The sequence below is a fragment of the Felis catus genome, chromosome B1, assembly GCF_018350175.1.
Source record: "Felis catus isolate Fca126 chromosome B1, F.catus_Fca126_mat1.0, whole genome shotgun sequence".
Lineage (NCBI taxonomy): Eukaryota > Metazoa > Chordata > Mammalia > Carnivora > Felidae > Felis > Felis catus.
The window spans coordinates 199,867,223-199,886,525 of NC_058371.1; the positions used below are offsets into that span (position 1 = coordinate 199,867,223).

The 19,303-nt window shown below is 48.2% G+C and overlaps 1 protein-coding gene across 1 annotated transcript in view; it reads right to left on the bottom strand.

Annotated features, from left to right (window-relative positions):
- The window catches only part of EVC2 (EvC ciliary complex subunit 2), a 134,496-nt gene that overhangs the window by 56,363 nt on the left and 58,830 nt on the right, over window positions 1–19,303 (bottom strand). Inside the window, 1 exon segment of the mRNA XM_045056604.1 lies at window positions 3,488–3,812. Within this exon segment, the coding sequence (XP_044912539.1) occupies window positions 3,488–3,812 (325 nt within the window).

Consider the following 19,303-nt stretch of genomic DNA (forward strand, 5'->3'; position numbering starts at 1 on the left):
GCATGTGGCGAGCGCGAAGTGTGGGAGCGTCTAATAAGATCAGAAAACATTTACACCGTGATATTAAGCGGGAACAAGCAAGATATGCAATTTTATGAACTGCCTAAACTGTACTTTGTTAAAAAAGAATAGACACGGTGCCTGGGTGGCTCAGTCGGTTAAGCGTCTGACCCTCGATTTCACCTCAGGTCACAACAGTTCGTGAGTTCGAGCCCCGCGTCGGGCTCTGTGCTGACAGCACGGAGCCCGCTTGGGATTCTCTCTTTCCCTGTCCCTCTGCCCCTCCCCTGCTGATGCACTTGCTCTTCCTCTCAAAATAAATGAACAAACATACATATAGAAAGCAAAAGGCCAAAATGGATGCTGAAATCTCTGGGGTCAGGCAATAGTAGGAACTCAAAAAAAACCAGACTGAATGAATGTCTACCTTGGATGGCAAAGGGGGTGCCACTTTTTTTTTTTCAAGGTTTCTCTTTTTATGCTTTGGAGCTGGAGTTGGCAAACTTTTCTGTAAAGGGCCAGATAAATCTTTTAAGGTTTGCCGTCACACATCCTATCCTTCTACTTTTTTTTCCTTGCTTCGCTTTTATTTTTCACCATCCTTTAAAAATGTAAAAACAGGGGCTCCCGGGGGGCTCAGTCGGTTGAGCGACCGACTTCAGCTCAGGTCACGATCTCGTGGTTCGTGAGTTCGAGCCCCATGTCAGGCTCTGTGCTGACAGCTTGGAGCCTGGAGCCTGCTTCGGATTCTGTGTCTCCCTCTCTCTCTGCCCCTCCCCTGCTTATGCTCTGTCTCTCAAAAAATAAATAAATGTTAAAAAATTAAAAAAATATAAAAATGTAAAAACACATTCTCAATCCACGGGCCAGACAAAAACAGGCTGGGCTCATGGGTCTAATTTGCTGTCTCCTATTTTCTAGTACTTTCCAAACCTCTTTCCTAGAACGTGTATTATTTTCATAGGAACAAAAATGATAACAAATTTAGGAGAGAAGAGAAAGAGGAGCTGTGCGATGGTTTAGGGGTCAAATCACTGCTCTGTGAGCTCAGCACCGTCTTCAGAAGCACGTGGCTTAGAGAAACTTGGTGTTGACCAGCACAGTCATGGAGGGAGGTCAGAGAGTGGGGTCAGCCGGCAGGAAGCTGGTGGCTGAGGAGTGCCCCCAACCCCTGCCAGACACAAAATCACATCCTAACCCAGAACCTGTCATGTGACTCTATTCAGAATGAGGATCTTTGCAGATGTAATTAAGTTAAGGATCTCATGGGACCATCCTGGGCTGTTTGGGTGAGCCCTAACTCCAAAGACAAGTGCCCTTACAAGAGACAGAAGAGATGACATCCCGGGCTAAAAGAGTGCATGTGAAGACAGAAGTCAAGACTGGAGTGATGTGGCCACCAGCCAAGGAGTGCCTGGAGCCACCAGAAGCTGGGAGGGACAAGAAAGGACCTTCCCCTAGAGACTTCTGAAGCGTATGCACGGCTGACACCTTGATTTAGGACTTGTGGCCCCCAGAATTGTCAAAGAATGAAAATATCTTGCTTTAAGCTACTAAATCTATGGTAATTTGTTACAGCAGTCACAGGAAGTTCATACAGGAGCCGAGCAGAAAATGAGCATCACCCTAAAACGAGATGCATGTTAAGGGGAGGGGGACCCCGGGGCAAGGCATGAATCTCGCCTCTTTTCATCACCACACAGCTTGCAGGCCGACAACAGATGACCACCGGAGGACCACAAGCCCTGTTTGTCCACGTCCAGGGGAATCTGGGCATGGCCGGCAGGCTGGGGAACAGGAGTTAGCAGTTCAGAAGCCTGTTCCTTCCTAAATAGGTGTTAGACCTCCTAAGGATGACCGATTTCTAGACCAGGAAATGGGGGCTCAAGTCCCAGGGACTGAGCCCCTTTCACAGAGGAAGGCAGACATCAGGCTTGACTGGATGCACTCAGTGAAGAACTCTAGTATGATTCCTCTCAAAACAGAAACTGACAGGTTTCTTAGAGAAATGAGAACTGATCTCTGGTCAACAGAAGCCAGCCCTGGGAAGGCCGAGGGTCAGAACTCTCAGAGCTGAGCACCGTGCACTGAGCCTGGGGCAGCCAACACCTCTTGGCTACTTTTCCTGCATCGCCTCTCCCAGTCACCCTGAGAGGGGGCGCCCTCAGCCCTGGTTCACAGCCAGGCAGGCTCATCCAGGCCCCCAGGAGCTGAACCGCAATATACTGCAAAGGGAGTCCAGGTCTGTCTGACAATGGAGCTGGTGCTGGAGGGCTCCGCCGTCTAGCACCACGCAGCCCAGACGGACACCCACACACGCTGACGTCACCACCTCCCTGGGCCACGCTCTCTGTGGATGCATGCTTTCTACTCTCCCCATGACCTCCTACAGCACTGTGAACACATCTCTATTCTCAAATAGTTGAATGAGGTCACACCTTCTAAACGTGAAGATCGTTCATTGAACTGTGAACTTCTTGAACTCAAGAACCATATCTCATTTTCCTCTGTACTTCACTGCCTAGCCCAGTGCATGGAGACAGTAAGTGATCAATAAATCCTTTCTAAATAAATCCTTTCTAAATAAATTCTAGATGGATGGATGGATGGATGGATGGATGGACAAGTGGATGAAAGGGTGGTGAGTGGGTGGATGGAAAGGTGAACAGAAGGATGGTAGGTAGAGGGATGGATGGATGGATGGATGATGTATAGATGGACAGGTGGATGGAAGGGTGGTGAGTGGGTGAAAGGATGGATAGATGGGTGGATGGGTGAATGGGTGGGTGGATGGGTGCATGGAAGGGTGTTGGGTAGATGGATGGATGGGTGGATGGATGTATAGATGGATGGGTGGATGGAAGGGTGGTGGGTGGGTGAAAGGATGGATGGATGGATGGATGGGTAGATGGAAGGGTGGTGGGTAGATGGATGGATGGGTGGATAGATGAGTGGATTAAAAGAGTGATAGGTAGATGGATGAATGGGTATATAGATGGACAGGTGGATGGAAGGGTGGTGAGTGGGTGAAAGGATGGATAGATGGGTGGATGGGTGAATGGGTGGGTGGATGGGTGCATGGAAGGGTGCTGGGTAGATGGATGGATGGGTGGATGGATGTATAGATGGATGGGTGGATGGAAGGGTGGTGGGTGGGTGAAAGGATGGATGGATGGATGGATGGGTAGATGGAAGAGTGGTGGGTAGATGGATGGATGGGTGCATAGATGAGTGGATTAAAAGAGTGATAGGTAGATGGATGAATGGGTATATAGATGGACAGGTGGATGGAAGGGTGGTGGATGCACAGATGGATGGGTGGATGGATAAGTGGATGGACAGGTGGATGGGGGGGTGAGTGGGTGGATGGATAGATGGATGGGTGATGAGTGAATGGGCGGATGGACGGACAGATGGATGGATAAATGATGAATCCTTGAGAGAAAGCAGACAGGAAAGTGAAGCCTTCCTTTCAAAGCTGCCTTACCTTCTCACTGACACGTTTCAGCAATTCTTCTGCTTCTTCCATTGCCGCCATCTCCCTCTGGTACTGGTTCTCTGTCTTCTTTCTCGTTTCCAGGTCACATTCAGCTGTCAATGCCACCATCTTCCGATCATACTCCTCCTGTATTTCTTTCTCCAGCAACAGAAACTGCGTTTTGAAAACGGAGCCCATCCTCCTCTCTACTTGCGGGGAGAGGTGGCCAGCGCTGGTCAGATGCTTCAGCAGAAGGGCGATGATATCTCTGCTGATTTGGGTTCGACAAGCCTCCAGGGCTGAGTCGGCCCGATTCAGGGTTGCAATCTCCAACCTGGGGGACACAAAAGCCAAGAGCAGTCCACTCCGTGAAGTCACAGCAGACACCGAAGGTCCCTCAGAGCTCTGAAGTTTTGAATGATTTGTAGGTAACGCCTTTCTTTTTCCCTTTTTCCTCTTCCTCTTCCTCCCTCCCTCCTGCTCCAGCCTGTTACTGTTGGCCAGAGACCAAATTAGCAGATTCTTCAGTAGTCAGTTTACAGGGTGCCAGGCTGGAAGCTACAAGGAATACAACTAATATAAGGCCTCGTCTTTGTCAACAAGTAACGCTTCAACAACAACGAGGAGGCCAAGGGAAAAATGGACAGTTAATATATCCGGAGGATTTTAACATAAAGCCGATTTTACTTTGTTCTGATTAAGAGTCATCTTGTGGAAATAACAACTAAATGTAATACGGTGCCCGGGATGGGATCCTGGAACAGAAAAAGGACATTAAAAAAAACTAGGGAGAAGTTAGGACGGCAGAGGAGCAGGGGGACCGTAAGCTTGCCTCGTCCCTCAAACACAGCTGGGTAAGTATCAAATCATTCTGAGCACGCAAGAAATCAATCTGAGGACTAAGAGAACAAAACTGCAAGTCTACAAGTAGAATCGTGGAAAGTAGGAGCTGCAGAGGGTTGATTTGGGGGAGATAAGAACTGCGGGTTTTGGGGGTGGTGGGGAGGGAACCCTGCTTACGGAGATTACCGCAGGGTATTAGCAACAGCAGAGCACAAAACCTGAAGCTTTAGAAGTCCGACACCACCGGGGTCGTGCCTGGCTTAGCGGTGATCCTGCCAACAAACTGGGCAATTTGGAAGACATGGATAATAAATTCCTAGACTCACAAGTTACCAAAGCTGAAACAGGAAGAAATAGAAAATTTGAACAGACCCATAACCAGCAAAGAAATTGAACCTAAAATCAAAAATCTCCCAACAAACAAGAGTTCTGGGTCAGATAGCTTCCCTGGGGAATTCTATCAGACATTTAAAGAAGAGTTAAGGGGTGCCTGGGTGGCTCAGTCGGTTAAGCATCCGGCTTCGGCTCAGGTCATGATCTCACAGTCCGTGAGTTCGAGCCCCGTGTCAGTCTCTGTGCTGACAGCGCAGAGCGTGGAGCCTGCTTCGGATTCTGTGTCTCCCTCACTCTCTGCCCCTCCCCTGCTCATGCTCTGCCTCTCTCTGTCTCAAAAATAAATTAAAACATTAAAAAAACATTTTTTTAAAGAAGAGTTAATATCAATTTATCTCAAATTGTCCCCCCCCCCAAATTACAAATGGATGGAAAACTTACAAACTCATTGTAAGAAGCCAGCATTACCTTGATTCCAACACCAGATAAAGACCCCACTAAAAAGGAGAAGTACTAGTCAATATCCCTGATAAACATGAATGCAAAAACTCTCAAGGAACTATCAGCCAATCGAATCCAACAGTAAATTAAAAGAATTATTCACCATGATCAAGTGGGATTTATTTCTAGACTGCAAGAGCAAATCAATATTTGCAAATCAATCAACACGATACACCGTTTTATGAATAAAAGAAAGGATAAGAACCATATGATCCCCTCAACAGATGCAGAAAAAAGATTTGACAAGATACAACATCCATCGTTGATAAAAGAAAACCCTCAACAAAGTAGGTACAGATGGAACATAACCTCAACATCTTAAAGGCCATATACAAAAGACTCACAGCTAGTATCATCCTCAACGGGGTAAAAACTGAGAGCCTTTCCTCTAAAGTCAGGAACAAGACAAGGATGTCCACTCTCACCATCACTATTTAACACAGTACTGGAAGTCTTAGCCTCAGCAATCAGACAACAAAAAGAAATCAACAAGGAAGAAGCCGAACTTCTACTATTTGCAGACGACGTGATACTCTATGTAGAAAACCCGAAAGACTTCACCAAAGAACTGCCAGAACTAATCCATGAATTCAGCAAAGTCACAGGATATAAAATCAACGTACAGATATCTGTTGCATTTCTATACACCAATAATGAAGCAGCAGAAAAAAAAATCAAGGAATCGATCCCATTTGCAATTGCACCAAAAACAGTAAGATATCTAGGATTAAACCTAACTAAAAAGGTAAGAGATCTGTACTCTGAAAACTACAGAACACGGAGGAAAGAAATAGAAGAGGACACAAAGCAATGGAAACACATTCCATGCTCATGGACTGGAAGAACAAATATTGTTAAAATGTCTACACTAGTCAAAGCAATCTACACATTTAATGCAATCCCTATCAAAACACCACCAGCATTTTTCACAGAGCTAAAACAAACAATCCTAAAATTTGTATAGAACCACAAAAGACCCCGAATGGTCAAAGCAATCCTGAAAAAGAAAAGCAAAGTGGGAGGCATCACGATTTAGGACTTCAAGCTATATTACAAAGCGATAATCATCAAGACAGTATGGTACTGGCACAAAAACAGACACATACATCAATGGTACAGAACAGAAAACCCAGAAATGGGCCTACAACTATGTGGTCAACTAATCTTTGACGAAGCAGGAAAGAACATCCAATGGAAAAAAGACAGTCACTTCAACAACAACGTGCAGAAGAATGAACCCGGACCACTTTCTTACACCATACACAAAAATAAACTCAAAATGGATGAAAGCCCTCAATGTGAGACAAGAAACCATCAAAATCCTAGAGGAGAACACAGGCAGGCAGCAACCTCTTTAACCTCAGCAAGAACAACTTCTTACTAGACACATCTCTGGAGGCAAGAAAAACAAACGCAAAAATGAACTACTGGGACCTCATCAAAATAAAAAGCTTCTGCACAGTGAAGGAAACAATCAACAAAACTTAAAGGCAACCTATGGGAATGGGAGAAGATATTTGCAAATGACATATCTCACAAAGGGTTAATATCCAAAACCTATCAAGAACTTATCAAACTCAACACCCAAAAACCAAATAATCCAGTGAAGAAATGGGCAGAAGACACGAATAGACACTTTTCTAAAGAAGACATCCAGATGACTAACAGAAACATGAAAAAGACGCTCAATATCGTTCATCATCAAGGAAATACAAATCAAAACCATGATGAGATACCACCTCACCTGTCAGAATGGCTAAAATTCACAACACAAGAAACAACAGATGTTGGCGAGGATGCAGGCAAAGGGGAACCTTCTTCACTGTTGGTGGGAATGCAAACTGGTGCGGCCACTGTGGAAAACAGTGTGGAGGTTCCTCAAAATGTTAAAAATAGAACTACCCCATGATCTGGCGACTGCACTAGTAGGTATTTACCCTAAGGATATAAAAATAAAAATACAGATTCAAAGGGGTACATCCACCCCAATGTTTATAGAAGCACTATCAACAACAGCCAAACTATGGAGAGAGCCCAAATTTCCACTTACTGATGAGTGGATAAAGATGTGGTATATATATACAATGAAATATCACTCAGCCATTAAAAAGAGTGAAATCTTGCCATTTGCAATGACGTGGATGGAGCTAGAGTGTATAATGCTAAGCGAAATAACTCAGAGAAAGACAAATATCATATGATTTCACTCCTATGTGGAATTTAAGAAACAAAACTGATAAACCTATGGGAAGGGGGAAAAAAAGAGAAGAGTGGGAAATAAACCACAAGAGAGTCTTAACGACAGAGAACAAACTGAGGGTGGATGGAGAGGAAGTGGGTGGGCTGATGGGTTAAATGGATGATGTGTATTAAGGAGGGCACTTGTTGGGCTGGGCACTGGGTATTGTATGGAAGTGATGAATCACTGAATTCTCCCCCCTGAAACCAATATTGCGCTGTTGGTTAAATAACTAGAACTTAAATAAAAATTTGAAAAGAAAAATAAAAGACAATCTAGGGAAATCTGAATGAAGTACGGACTTTGGTGAAGAATGGATCGACATTGGCTCATTGATTGTAATAAGTGTGCCATAACCATGTAGCCTGCTGACAACAGGGGAGATTGTGTACAGTGTAGGGGGGAACTCTCCTTACTGTCTTCTCAATTTTTCTGTAAATCTACAACTGCTGTAAAATAAAGTCTACTCAAGAAAAATCAATGAGATGCATCACAGGGTCCCAGGTTCTAGAACTCGATTGTGGTGGTGGTCACATGACTCGATCCTTTACAGGAATGTGTCAGATTATACTCTTAATACGGGTGAATTTTACAGTGTGTTCATCATACCTCTATATAGCTATAAAAGGATGCATAGAAAAATTAATGCTCATGATGAAAAGTGTGGATAACAAAGACAAACAGAAAAAGACTTCCTTTACTGTAAGACCAATATTTCAACACAACCAATGAAGGTACCTGGCTGTATTTGCTTCCAGTTTGTTTCTCTAAGCCTACACTTTTCCATGTTTGCACACCATTTACATAGATGCAAAAACAATTCTGTCTTTTTTTTTTCAATTAGCACTGTAACAGGAAACTTCCAGTGGTGTTTAAAAGTCATAAAAGCTTGAGGCGCCTGGGTGGCTCAGTCGGTTAAGTGTCTGACTTCGGCTCAGGTCAGATCTCACAGTTCATGGGTTCGAGGCCCAAGTCGGGCTCTGTGCTGACAGCTCAGAGCCTGGAGCCTGCTTCGGATTCTGTCTCTCCCTCTCTCTCTCTCTCTGCCCCTCCCCAGCTCGCATTCTGTCTCTCCCTGTCTTTCAAAAATGAATAATGTTAAAAAAAAATGTTTTGTTTTAAAGCCATAAAAGTTTCCTTTACAGTGGTTGCAAAATAGTTCATTTTGTGATGTACCATGATTTTTAACCATTTTTCTAGTGTTGCACATTTGGGTTACTTGAAAAATTCAAAACCTAAAATAGTCCCACAGTAACTATCAATGTAAAGAGTTCTGGGGGCGCCTGGGTGGCTCAGTCAGTTAAGTGTCTGATTCTTGATTTCAGCTCAGGCCATGATCTCACAGTTCCTAAGTTCAAGCACCACGTCAAGCTCTCTCCACTGACAGTGCAGCGTCTGCCTGGGATTCTCTCTCTCTCTCTCTCTCTCTCTCTCTCTTTATCTCAAAGTAAATAAACTCAAAAAAAAAAAAAAACCAAGAACCAAAAAAACCCACAATGTCAGTTAAATCTACTTTTTTCTGCCCTCCCTTTTCTCTTTTATGCCATTGGTTTGTTGGGGGAGCTAGATTATTCATCCTGCAGAATGCTCCACATTCTTTCCATGGGGTGTCACTGTTCCTCTCTCGTCTGTATTTCCTGTAAAGTACTAGTTACATGTCATATCTTGATTAGAATCAGACTTAATTTGTTTTCCAAAATACCCTGTAAGTGGCACCATATGCTTCCTATAAGGTCAAAGGATGGCTAACTTCTAAGAGAGATCAGGAGGATCAAGTAAGTACCAGCATGATCCCTGCATCATAAAGTCTATCAACCTTCACCTAATCGTTTTAGCATCCAAGTGCAACTGTTACTTAGATCCACGATTTCATTAGGGGCTGGAAAATGTTCATTTTGTAATTCTATCACTTCCACATTCATAAAGCTGACAGTCTTCAAACAATCCATAGACTGTTCTGTTCCATCAGAACAATGTTGTTCTGACATAAAGTCTGTAGACAGAATGAATGTTTGATTCTTTGCTAATTACAACTGATGTCGTAGCAACTTCCAATGGTGACAAATGAGATTGGGCCCGTGTTTTTCTTTTTGTTTGTTTCCTTATTTTGTTATTTTGTTCTGGTATTTGAAAACAAAAGGATGCTCAAACTTTTGCCAAATCCCTGAGAATCTGAGCTTTGGATAACTTCTACTGGGAAGCTCACAAGAGGAAGAACATGAAATATGTTACCAGGCAGCATGGCTTATGGGGCAAATGACACCTGATCGGTAGATCACATCTGGATGGGGGCACCTGTACATGAGCCATGAATGTCTAGCAGGGAAGCCACACTCTGGACTTCCTCAAGGGAAGTGACTCTGGGAACTGGGGATGTCCCTTGTGGGGGGACCCTGGAAGCTATGCTTGTGAGTTGTTACAGGAGATTCTGGCTCCTGTGGGGTATGAAGCTTTTAAGACAGGAAGGCTCCCACCTGAGCCCTGATGTGGATTACATCTCCTTGCACTGAGCTGTGTCGCCTGGCGAGAAAACACCTCCCAGACAGCGACGTAGTCCACAATGTGACCTGGGGCAAGGACACCCACGCAAGAATGCCTGATGTCCTTGTGGCAAGCCACGTTCCTGCCCCTCTGGCCATCTGCTTACACGGGGTCAAGTGTAGCTTATGGGAGTCTTTTGAGCTCAAGTGTTTACCTGGACCTAGGAACACCCCCTCCTCCTGTCCTGCATCACTGTGAAATCACAAATTTTTATGTATTTGGTGGGTTTCAATCAACCGCAGTGATAATTCTTTTTGGTGCTCAAATTCTTCCGTCTCAGGTCAAACTAGCTCCTGTGTCCTTTAGACATAACCCGATCAGCCTTTTTTTTTTTTTTAAGGTTTATTTTTTTATTTTGAGAGAGAAAGAAAGGGAGAACGAGCAGGGGAGGAGCAGAGAGAGAGGGAGAGAGGGAATCCCAAGCAGATTCTGCGCTGTCATCACAGAGCCCGACGCAGGGCTCGAACACACGAACTGTGAGATCGTGGCCCAAGCCGAAATCAAGAGTCAGACACTCAACTGACTGAGCCACCCAGCGCCCCTCATCAGTCTACTTTTAAGTAACAGCTCTGGCATTTCGTCTCTCATTTTCTCCACCACCACGCACTGAGCAGGTGTGTGTGCTGAGTGTCCCAGGCCACAAAGCAAGAAAGAAGCGCGTGCAGGGTTAAACATCCAAAGAACGAGGCCATGTTCCACAGGCTCAGAAAAAAAATTACTTCTCTGCTGAGACAGACACAGTAGATTTCACATCTTTAATGAAGCTGTTTGTGGCGGGCAAGCTCATGGTCCCCTGAAGACATCCACGTCCTAATCCCCAGAACCTCTGGATGCGCTGGGCTACGTGGCAAAGGAGAAACAAGGTTGCGGATGAAATTAAGGTGGCTCATCAGCTGCCCTTAATGGTAGAGAGATAAATAACAAGGGTCTCTAAGAGTGGGAGGAGGGGGCAGAAGATGAGTGGGATCGGGAGAGGAAGGAGGGGGGGGGGACGGGGTCATCAGCCCTGAAGACGGAGGACGGGCCAGGAGCCCGGGAGAGGGGAAGTCTCAAGGAGCCAGAGAAGGCAAGGAAACGGATTCTCCCCTAGAGCTGACCCCCTGACTTTTCTTGGGGAGGCCTGTTTTGGACTATGACCTCCAGAACTAGAAGACAATGCATTTGTGCTGGCTGAAGCCACCCAGTTCACGGTAATTTGTTACTGCTGAATACGAAACTCCTACATCTTGCCCGACCACTCTATCCATCATTCATTCATTGGTTCATTGATTACCTTGCACAAGAGAGTGTTGCGGCTGCCTGTCGGGTAAACTCCCGGTGTTCTACCAGGTACGTGGGGGTTGGAATGAACAAAAGGACATCTCTGTAGGTCATTGCCGTCCAACCACCTACCAGTTAAGGGACCCGGGGAAAGAACTTAGCTCCCCCAGAGGATAAGGGGGGGCACCCTCACAGGGTGGTGTTCAGGGTTAAAAGAGGTAAGAAATATAAAATGCACAGTGTAGTGTCTCAAATGTTATTGGTTCTAAGTAATCATGGTTCCTTGGCTAACCTTGTCCCAGGGGACAGGCGGCGGAAGAGAATATCGCGCACGGCTCGCCCTTCCCAACTGCCAGGGAAGACAATCTCATGAGCACTTCCTGTCCAAACAGTTTTAATGTTAATCACCATGGATAAACTGTCAGAAGAGGCAACAGTCAAAACTGCCAGGGCGTCCCTAAAGCCACAAAGGAAAGAAAAATGTGCCTTTAAACCAATTAAAATGCCATGCAGTTAATGAGGCCAACTCTCATCTGCTAAATTTCCCAAATGGCCACAGGAGAGGAAAATAAGAATTAAGAATTCATCGTCTACATATGGGACTGGATCCATTGCTGTGGAGGCAATTCCCACCATCCCCTACGGCATTTTAAATTGTTTCTAATGAAATGCACATAAATTTCCACCTCCCCCCCCCCACCCCAAGTCTCTAATGGTTCCATGGGACAGAGACACTGTGAGTCACACATGCTGGGCTGAAATTCTTACTACAAGTTGGCGGAGTTGGTGGGATTCCAACACTGCGTTCTCAGGGAATATTCATTTTTCTCAGGTCACAAAGATGTCATGTTTTCACTGCACTGTAAGGTGAGTGTATTTGCTCAGGCCAGTTCTGTTACACCGTACGAACGATATACATACTCTTGTAAATGAGAGACTCACACCGGAGTGCAGAATGATGTCCAGCCCATAAGAGGCACTTAATAAATGTAAGCCATTATCGTTTCTTAACAGGCTTGCTTATGATAACATCTTTCTCAAAGAAACTGCCAAGCTTAAATTATCCCAGAACTGATTAGGACTCTGATGATTAACTACTGATGATAAAGAAAAGAGAATGACATTAGTGTCTTTTCCCCTATTGATTTCATGTAAAAAATTAATTGAGTTCTCATCAAACGGCAAGGAAGGTGTCAGAACAAAATTAGGGTCGGATTTGATACACAAGGCAGAAAACGTTCTCTTGAATGTGAAAGAGACCTCACTGGCCTGGAGGGTAATTAATCCAGAAGGAAAAAGAAATCAGCCATGGCCGTTTTTCAGTATAAATCCGGGACCTTCAAGTTGGCATAACAGACCCACAAAAAGCAAACAGTACTAGGGAAACTGGAATTTTCTTCCTAGGAGTCCATTTCCACGGAAAGTGATCCTGCAGGGGGATCCCATGTCAGGACCATAAATCACATCAGCGTGCTGGTGATGTCGAGGGCCTAGACAATGCAAGTTGAGCAGGGAACATACCTCCTGAGTATCTTCATTGTCAAAACGATAATGAGAGCCTAACTCAGAGTAAACGTAGTCATCGTACGTGAGCCAAGACATCAGTTAAAAGTTACGATAAACCATACGCTTTTGGTTTGGGAAGAACTCAGATTGTAGGCTACCAGGAATGGGCGGTCTGCATCCTCCCTCTGTGACAGTCTTTCCTCTTGCTGATCCCTCCGTGTAGAAGTCGGGTCGGGCCCGCCCTCCGCCGGCCTCCAGCTTCTCCTTGCCCACCCCTGGCCCACACACTGGCCACAGCCCCACACACCAGTCAGCTCTGCAGCAGACCAAAAGGAGGGAGCGTTCCTCTGCCCACTTCAAATCCCTCCGGAACGTTCCTCCCAGCTCCCTTTCAGGCACACGCCAATCACCTTGTCGCAAAAGGCAGCGCACACCGCATCATGTCTGAAAGCACGATGACCTTGGAAGTCACAGCCACTCAGCTTCCAATCTTAGCATCGTCCCTTCAGAGCTGGGTGATTCAGGTGTGCGCCTCGGTGTCTCTGAGCCTAGTTTCCCGGCTGGTTAATGAGAATACTATCACTGTGTCAAATGAAGGCCATTAAGAGGATGAATAGCAGCGCCTCTTACGCACAGGCTTTGTTTTAACAGCTTTACAAACATCATCCCATCTAATCCTCATAACAGCCTTATAAAGTAGGTGATTAACCTTTTTTTTTAACACGTGAGGAAACTGAGGCACAGGAAAATTAAAATGCCTGACTGAAAGCGGCATAGCTCTTAGGTGGCAGAGCAGGGAACGGAAGCCATAACACGTGGCTCCAGCTCTACCCTCTGCCCTGCTGCTTTAGTCACACCAACACGCTCAAAGCGCTTAGCTAGTGCCTGAGACAAAACGGAGGCTAAGAAATGTTATTTCACATTGCTGTTGCTGTGTCTGTGTCTGTCCAGTCTTCCTTGATATCATTTTTATGACAAAGAAAAGAAGATAAGAGGGAAACATGACAAACATAGATGGGTGAATGGATGGATGGGTGGATGGATGGGAGGGTAGGTGGATGGAAGGATGCACGTACGTATGTATGGATGGGTGTATGGATGGATAGATGGATGGGTGGATGGATGGGTGGGTGGATGGTGGGTAGATGGGTGGAAAAGTGGGTGTACGGATGGATGGATGAATGGGTAGATGGATAGATGAATGGGTGGGTGGACGCATGGGTGGATGGATCGAAGAGTGGGTGGACGGACGGATGGGGGGTGGATGGAGGGTGAATGGGTGGGTGGGTGGATGGATGGGAGGGTAGGTGGGTGGATGGGAGGGTAAGTGGATGGAAGGACACATGTACGGATGAGTGGATGGACGGATGGGTGGGTAGGATATACATACGTATGAAGGGATGGGTTGGTGGCTGGGTTGGTGGGTTAGCGGGTGGGTGGCCGGACGGATGGATCATGGATGAGTGGACAGATGGGTTACAGCTAGCCAGCTAGGAAGATAGATAGCTCTTGAAACTCCTCTTTGGAAAGACAGTGTTCTACCTGAAGAGCATCTGAAAGAAACTTTAGGATGAAACATTTAAAAGAGAGATAAGATAAACCTCGGATGTCTGCTAAATCATCTTTCCAACCAACGCTCAGATTTCCTCAACACCTTCCCTGCCAAGGAGTCCCCCAGCCTCTGTGCTGCACACACAAGGTGATGGGGAGCTAAGTGCTCCTCCAGGCAGGCTGCCCATTATCGGAGAGCTCAAACAGAAAGGTCTCCCTCTTAATCCCCTGACATCCGCTTCCCTACCCTTCCCATCACTGTCCCCGGTTCCTGTCTTCTTCATGACCGCCTCACAGAAATCTGGTCACCGTGATCACATGCACACAAAATATCAACACTCCAGGCCTAACGGCCTTGGGCAGATGACATAGAACCTTGCGGGCTGTGGCGAGGATTAGGACTTTGCCAAGAAAGAGCAAGCCAGCACGGGGTCTCCAGCAAGTGGTCAGGGCTGTGGAAAGCATCCCCCTCCCCCACCTGGCTGGTATGTGGAGAACGGACCAGGGCTCAGGGATGGATGTCAGGGCAGCGCAGGCCAGTGAAGACAGGGTGATGGTCAGGCTGCAGGCAGTGGCCATGAGATGACAAGAGGGAGGGACAGGCCCTCCAGAGGATGGTATCAGGATGACATCACAACGTGCACGGATTCGATGGTTCTGCTCACATAGAACTACGAATGTAGACTTCTGGATCAAAACAAGAGGGAGGGGCGCCTGGGTGGCTCAGTCGGTTGAGGGTCCGGCTCTTGACTTTGGCTCAGGTCATGATCTCACAGTCTGTGAGTTCGAGCCCCACATCGGGCTCGGGGCTGGGCACGGAGCCTGCTTGGGAGTCTCTCTCCCCCTGTCCCTCTGTCCCTCCCCAGCTCTGTCTCTCTCTCAAAATAGATAGATGAATAAACTTAAAAAAAAAATGAAAACAGGCTGGACTTCGAAGGTGCACAAGTCACCCACACAATGACAAGAAGCTGTACTTGTTTCCAGGGCTGCTGTAACCAGCGAGGGTGCGACGCCCAGAATCAAGATGTGGCAAGGGCTGGTTCCCTCTGAATCTAAGAGGCTATGCCCCTTTCCTGGCTGCCGGTGTGGATGCCGTGCTCAGCAACCCTCGTGTGGAGGCATCACTTCCATCTCTGCCTCCGTCTTTGTGGGGCGGTGCGGGGGGGGGGGGGGTGTCTCCCTGTGTGTGTGTGTGTGTCTTAACTTCCCAATTCTTAAAGGACACAACTGTAGGACACAATTCAACTCACAACACACTCCGAGGGATGAAGGTTCCCATTGACCATGGGATATCCAAGCAGAAATGGAATAACCACCTGCGAGGCGTGCTCGAGAGAGTATTTCTGCTCGGGCCAAGAATCCAGGCCACGGATTCTCTTTAGCATCAAGATGCTACAGGCCTCCCCATTCTTCTCCCAGGGAGGAGGGGACGCCACCCTCACGGCTCCCTCCAGGGCTTCCTGTTCCAATGCCACCTTGTCCGGAAGGCTGTTCCCGAGGCATCTACTTCACGCAGTCCTTGCCATTCCCCATTTGACCCACTGACCCGTCACCTCCGTACATTTCATCTTCATTTATTTTCTGTCCCCGCCGAACACGGACAGCTTGTGAGGACAAGGACTTTACTTCGGTCCCTGCTGTACCTGCACAGTGCCTGCAAGACACGTTGCTCGTTACACGTCTCCCAGACGCAAAAACCGGAAAGCCTAATTCCACGGGGCCACATCTATCTGTCTATCTGGGAACCTGACTCCCGCCCTCGTCCTCTGGCTCCTCCTTCTGCCTGAGGCCACACCTTCTTGGTGAAGGCAGAGCTGGAACCCTCCCCTCCCACCCTGTGCAGTGTCCTGTCCCCAGCCACCTGCACCCCGTGCCACCTTGCCGGGACCGTCTGTGAGTCTGTCTTCTCTGTGAACTGCGAGTGTCCGGAGATCGTGGAGCACTCCTAGCCCACCTTAGCATCCGCAGTGCCTGGAAAGTGGCTCTGGGTGAGAACGTGCTCGGGGAACACCCGTTGGAGAGGGGATGAGCGAGCGAGAGAACAAACGGGAGCCGTAAAGGGCTGACCTGCTGGCTGGTCTTCTGGGCTGTACGCGGTGATCACCACTCAGGCCAGAGTCTTCGGGGACAGCACGTCTCCTGGAGCGCTGACTTCCCCCAGCACCGAAATACCCAGGACGTTTAGGAACGTCAGGCTGCAGTGACTGGGAAGGAATATCGTCCCAAAGAGAGCTGTGTACATGAGTGTGAAATGACCGTCTTGGATATTTTCACGCGTTCGTGACAAAACGGACAAAAGTAGCAGAAACAACAAAGCAGAGACTTTAAAAGTAAAACTTCTGAACTAAATCCCTGGGTAAGCATCCCGACACCCAATCGGTGAATGCTTGAAAAGAAAGGAGCTTAGAAATCCCACTGAAATTGAAGCGGCAAGGGGGCGGTCTGAGGGTTCACCTTCTCCGAGGCCGACAGACCCCAGTCGGAGTCAAAGCCCGAAGCCCACGCCCAGCAGTCCAGCCTTCACAACCGGGCCGGCCTCCCTCTTCATCCGACCATCCACAGCACCCTGCCCTGCCGGATAATCCGGTGACCTGGTGTTTCCTGAAGCTCGTGTCCCTGCCTGAGCCACTGCCGTCCCCAGTCAGCCTCACTGGTCACTGAGCACACGCCAAACCCCCAGCCCACAGATCTCTCCCGGCAAGAGGGGACTCTGGGTGAGGTTCTCAGGGCCCCAGGCATCACCTCCTTCGTGGCGCCCAGCTTGGTCAGTGTAATCATGTATTTTTCCATGTGATTCTCTGATGAATGCCTGTCTCCCCCACCAGCCTATGATCTCCAAGGAGCCGGGACCCCGCTGGTTGGGCTCACAGTAGCTTTTCCAGCCTTCCAGCCCACTGTGGACTCGACAGCTACATGACACGCTCAGGCACAGCAATGAATTAGAAGCTGAGAGGCACTGAGTAACTGTCGTCCATTTCTGCGGCATCTATGGAGCTGAGTCACAGAAAAGAAAAACGTGGACGTCAGTGGGCAGAACAGAGCCAAGCACTAAATGGTCTGGAAACAGGTGAACCGCTCGCCAGGAGCCCATCCAGAGCCCTTGTTCTCAGCCCTGGGCGTACATGAGCTGGTTAAACCCTCACCTCCCGCTGGGTGGGCACTGTCACCACTCCCAGGTTCACACGAGGACACTGAGGCACAGGGAGGTTACAGGCAGTGCTCAAGGTCATCGAACGATTAAACGGCAGACCGGGAGTCGGGGACAAGCGCTGTGACTCAAGCCGTCCAGCCTAAGCCCAGGCCACCTCCTCTGCTCACCAGACAAGGAAACACAGACACGTCTTCAACGGGCAAAAGACGTCCCACCTCGTGCGTTACAAGAAAAGCGCAGGTGAAAGCTACAGGAAGGAGCCTCGGTTTCCCATCAGACTGACCACGGCTACGACGATCTGTAGCCATGGTGACGAGCATGTGCGACACAGGGACTCGGCTGGAGCCGGCCCGGCCTCTCTGGTGGGCAGTCTGACAGCAACCATGAAAGTTCACAATAATGCAGCAATTCCACCGTGAAGAACTCATACTGCAGTTAAGGTTGCACACGTGCGCACAGCCCTCGACGCAGGAGGTTACCGGCCACGCGTTTGCTGGGGGCTGTGGAACACGGTGTTCACAAACGCGGCCGGCTCCGCACTCAGACCGCCGGGACTCACATCCTCCTACTTGCCTTGTGACCCTGGGCAAGTGACGCACACTCTCTGTGCTCTGGCCCCCTCATCTGTCAACAGTCCTCAGGTCGGAGGCTGCTTTGCAGGGAGACAGGTTCATGCACATAACACAGAGCTGTCTTTCATTTACATTAAATTCTCAGTGAAGTCAGTAATCGTTCCTGTTACTAGGAAGTTATGCAACCCCTGGGGGTGCCCGGGGTGGCTCCGTCAGTTAAGCATCCAACTCTCGGTTTCGGCTCAGGTCGTGATCTCACAGTTGGTGGGATCGAGCCCCACGCGGGGCTCTGTGCTGCCGGTGCGGAGCCTACTGGGGATCCTCTCTCTTCCTCTCTCTCTCTGCTCTTCCCTCGTGCACACTCGCTCGCTCTCTCTCTCTCTCAAAATAAACATTTTTTTAAAAGAAGAATATTATACAACCACTTAAAGAACAGGCTGTTATACATAGTTATGGATGTTGAACAATCCCCAAGATTGTTGCAAAATGGGGCAATATAAAGGAGCAAAACAGTGCGCGAGATAGGCTATTACTTTGCATTAAAAAAAAAGAGTCCATGTGTAAAAATGCAGATAGCTGTGGACGATCCCCGCAGGCTGCATGCCACGGGGAACGGACTGCCTTTGGGCACAGGGATAAGAAGACAATTCGTTTTGCACACTATGGCCTTTTATGCCCCTCTAATTCTTGGCCCTGTTCGTTATTCACTATTCAACAAATTGGCTGAGCGGAGGCAGGAAAAAGAAACATGGGCATTAATTGGAGTCAGGGACTATGGGGTGTTCTCTTCCCTGGGACACAGGGAGTTTCTCCCGTGCTTGTGACAACCTCTCTCCTGGATGCTCTCTGTGGCTGGTGCCGCCCGGCCGTGTATAGTAAAGTCAAGCTGGTGGCCCAGGGCAGGGCCCCAAAAAGTCCGCTGCAGGCACCGCCATCCCCAGGGAAGCGGGCCCTCCTCCTGCCTGGCACACACACTTGCCGTCTGTGACCAGTATCCATTGGTTGGGACTGGCCAACCTGAGCGGCCAATGCTGGGGAGGGGCCATGCGGGTCTCCCTCTCCTTGGGGCCCCTTCACGTGGAGGAGCTCTGTGAGGGAACCGACAGGGGACAGGGGTTGGCACTTGGCAAGAGCAGCCACAGTACCTGCTGACCGGGAGGAGGACGTCCCTGAAGGCGGCTTTCTTGGGGGTGGGGAGGGGCTGCAGTATCTCACCGTGGGGCTCATCACGCCTGCACATAAAGCCGCATCCTCTGATCGAGCTTTCCAAAGTAATGAAAGTGACGGGTGATTTCGATTTTTGGCTGGAGAACATGCCAGATACAGGT